This window comes from Nicotiana tomentosiformis, chromosome 4 (assembly GCF_000390325.3).
Source record: "Nicotiana tomentosiformis chromosome 4, ASM39032v3, whole genome shotgun sequence".
Classification (NCBI taxonomy): Eukaryota; Viridiplantae; Streptophyta; class Magnoliopsida; order Solanales; family Solanaceae; genus Nicotiana; species Nicotiana tomentosiformis.
Window position 1 is genome coordinate 7,096,644 of NC_090815.1, and position 3,925 is coordinate 7,100,568.

At 41.6% G+C, this 3,925-nt stretch overlaps 1 protein-coding gene across 1 annotated transcript; it reads right to left on the minus strand.

Moving 5' to 3' along the window:
* Positions 1–2,153: 2,153 nt before the first annotated feature.
* Positions 2,154–2,642, minus strand: LOC138909211 (uncharacterized). Its single transcript, XM_070200399.1, has one exon. It carries the CDS (start codon positions 2,640–2,642, stop codon positions 2,154–2,156), a length of 489 nt encoding a protein of 162 aa, XP_070056500.1.
* Positions 2,643–3,925: the final 1,283 nt, after the last annotated feature.

Consider the following 3,925-nt stretch of genomic DNA (forward strand, 5'->3'; position numbering starts at 1 on the left):
CCTTATGGGAGCGCTAAAACCGGTGCAGAAGTCAATCTGTCCTTCAATGCCTGGAAACTCCGTTCGCAAGCATCAGTCCATTGAAACTTTGCTCCCTTTCGAGTCAACTTTGTCAAAAGTGCTGAAAGGGAAGAAAATCCCTCTACAAATCTCCTGTAATAACCTACCAAATTGAGAAAGCTACGAACCTCCATTAGTGTCGGGGGTCTAGGCCAAGTCTTTACTGCCTCAATCTTTTGTGTATCAACCCGGATACCTTCACTCGAAATGATATGCCCAAGGAAAGCTACAGAGTTCAACCAGAATTCACATTTAGAGAGTTTTGCATACAACTTCCCTTTTTGTAGAACTCTGAGCACAGTACGCAAATGATCTACATGCTCAGCCTCTAAATGAGAATACACCAATATATAGTCGATAAATACAATTACGAACATATCTAAAAAGGGGATGAACACACGGCTCATCAAATCCATGAATACTGCTGGGGCATTGGTTAAACCGAATGACATAACATGAAACTCAAAGTGCCCGTATCTGGTCTTGAATGCTGTCTTTGGAATATTTTCCTGCTTAACCCTTACCTGATGGTACCCGGACCTCAAGTCTATCTTTAAAAAACACTTGGCACCTTGCAACTGATAAAATAAATCATCAATCCTCGGGAGCGAGTACTTATTCTTGATTGTCACCTTATTCAACTGTCTATAATCAATACACATCCGTAAGGAACCATCTTTCTTCCTCACAAATAACACAGGTGCTACCCACAGTGATGTACTAGGTCTGATAAAGCCTTTTTCAAGCAAGTCCTTTAGTTGTTCCTTTAACTCTTTTAGCTCTGCGGGGGCCATTCTATAGGGAGGAATAAATATTAGATGAGTATCTGGTAGTAGGTCAATAGCAAACTCAATTTCTCGCTCTGGCGAAAAACCCGGAAGCTCATCAGGAAAAACATCGGGAAACACATTAACCACAAGGATGGACTGAATGGTTGGTGACTCTACTTCCACATCCTGAACCCGAACTAAGTGATAAATACAACCCTTTCTGATCTTTTTCCTTGCCTTGAGATAGGAAATAAATCTACCTCTCGGCGACGCCGTATTACCTTTCCACTCCAAAACGGGCTCCCCTGGAGATTGAAATCGGACTATCTTTGATCTACAATCAACGTTGGCATGACAAGAAGCCAACCAATCCATACCAATTATAACATCAATTTCTACCATATCTAACTCGATTAGGTCTGCTATGGTAAATCGACTATGAACCACTATTATACAACCCCTATATACTCGCTTAACTACCACTGAGTCCCCAACATGTGTAGATACCACAAAAGGTTTAACCAATTCAGGTTTTATTCCAAACTTACTAGGAACCAACGGAGTAACATATGATAAGGTGGACCCTGGGTCAATCAGTGCATATACATCATATGAGAAGACTGATAATATACCTGTAACAATATCAGGCGATGACTACTGATCCTGTCATCCTGCCAACGCATAAATGCGGTTCTGATGACTGTTCGAGCTAGATGCTTTGCCTCTGCCTCTACCACGACTCATTTGTGCTTGTGAACCTTTCCCAGGGGGGCGTACTGATGATGATGAACCGGCTACAGATCCCGCTGGCTGAGCTATGCTTGCATCACCTTTCGTCGGATAATCCCTTATAATGTGGCCCGGATAACCACAAGTATAACAAATACCCAACCCCATACGACACTGCCCGGCATGCTTCTTACCACACTAAACACATCGTGGCAAGGGCGGCCTCATCTGACTTGACTTACCCCTATACTGAGAACCTGAGGCCCTGAAATTCTGAATAGGCCCTGAATATATGGAACAATCAAATCTCTTACTGCCAAACTGAGGGGGTGCGCTAGCCGATTGCTGGGCTGGATACCTCGAGTATTGTGGTCTTTGACCACCTCGAAACTCACCAGAAGGACCCTAAGACCTCGCTCTCTTATATTGGGCCCTATCGTGCTCACGATCGGCCCTCTGCTTTTGCTTACACTCCTATACACCCTGAGTGTATGCCTGAATACGAGAAATATCCATGTCTGGCTGAAGTGAGACCGACATACAATCGTTAAGCAAGTGGGGCTTTAATCCCATCACGAACCGGTGAACCCGATCCTACATCTTAGATACAATAGTGGGAGCATACCTAGCCAACAAATCAAACTGAAGACTGTATTCTCGAACACCCATGTTACCCTGCTGAAGGGTCAAGAACCTATCAACTCTGGCCCGTCTAAGCTCTGGTGGCAGATAATGACGAAGAAAAACTTTTGTAAACTCCTGCCATACTGCTGGAGGGGCATCCTCACCTTTGGAAAATTCCCAAGACTCATACCAATTAACTGCAATATCTTGGAGTCTATAGGAAGCTAGCTCAACTGTCTCAGCCGCAGTGGCCTTCATTACCCTCAACGTCCTCTGCATTCTATCAATAAATACCTGAGGGTCCTTATTTGGATATGCCCCCGTGAATACCGGAGGGTCTAAATTAATGAAACCATGAACCTCCGCACTGACAGACCTATCTGCATGACCAATACCTACTTCCTGACGCCGAGCCTGTACGGCTACTAGTCGAGTTAATAACTGAATAACATCTCTCATCTCCTGACCCGGTGCATCCGGCTGAGGGGCTGAACATACAGGGGCGGGCGCTGGAGCTGGTGCCCTTCGGAGCTCTCTTGGAGAGGGCGAGGTATGTAAATGTTGTGTCATGCATAGGTATAGGTGTACATAATATCATCAAGCTTCTGAGGGCATCCCATTATTTCATCTCGGCCACTGTGGGCAAAATCATCAACATATACCAACTGATCAGGTGGTGGTGCGTATATAACGCCGTAACCTTTTCCCATATCCCATATACATATATATACATATAAATACGCGTATATAACGCCATCTGGTCATGGGTCAAGGTACATGTATAAATGAATGAATGCATGGAAATATGTTAATAATCTCAATATTTCTTGCAGATAAACTTTATCAACTGCGTATCATTCTGAGACCCATGAACAGAAGATATAATAATATGTCACATAGGGAATCAAGAACATAGAGACCCCTAGTATTTCTATGAATAGAGTCGTTCATGAAAACTGTGCGTTTGCTCGTTTCTTCTGTATAATTTGGATCATGTCAAAAAGAAAGAAGGATAGACTTAACATACCTGGAGTAGGGAAAAATCCGTATGATATATTTCGAAAAGGTTGCACCATACTCCTTTAGAACTGCAAAATTTTACGTTGCTAAGGTGCTAATAATTCTCGCTGGAATTGATTTGGTCGCAAGAAATTTTGTTGGATTGAGTTTTAGCTTCTGGTTTGAAAATGTTTTGAATTTGATTTTGGAAGAAACCAAACTTGTAAGAACTGCTAACGTTCTGATTGTAGTGCTTTTGTATACAAAATATAAGAAATGAAGTGTCTTTTAATTATCAATTAGGTTGCCACTTAATTAAAAATGACTAAGAGTCATTTGTTTAAGAAGTGGATTTCTTCCATATGGGGGTGGGGGGTGGGGGGAATTTTAATATTTATCCAATTTATTAGTTAATTAGGTAATGTTCCGTCACCCGATAATTAACCAATTACCCACATAATTAAAAATTATCTCAAATTACTTAAAATACTACTCATTTTTAATATACTTTATACATCATACTATTACGGTCATATGGTATCTTGTATGGTACTAGTCCATAAATATCGTGTATTATAGCTTAGACCGTATTTTATCCCAAATCGGCAACCTTCTACAAACCTCATTTTCTTTGATTCGTGTACCCTTTACCCTTCATGGCATTTACTTATCGCTTGTGATAAATAACATAAATACGTTAACCTCAAGATAATCTCATTCCCGAGTCTACGTCGATTAACTGA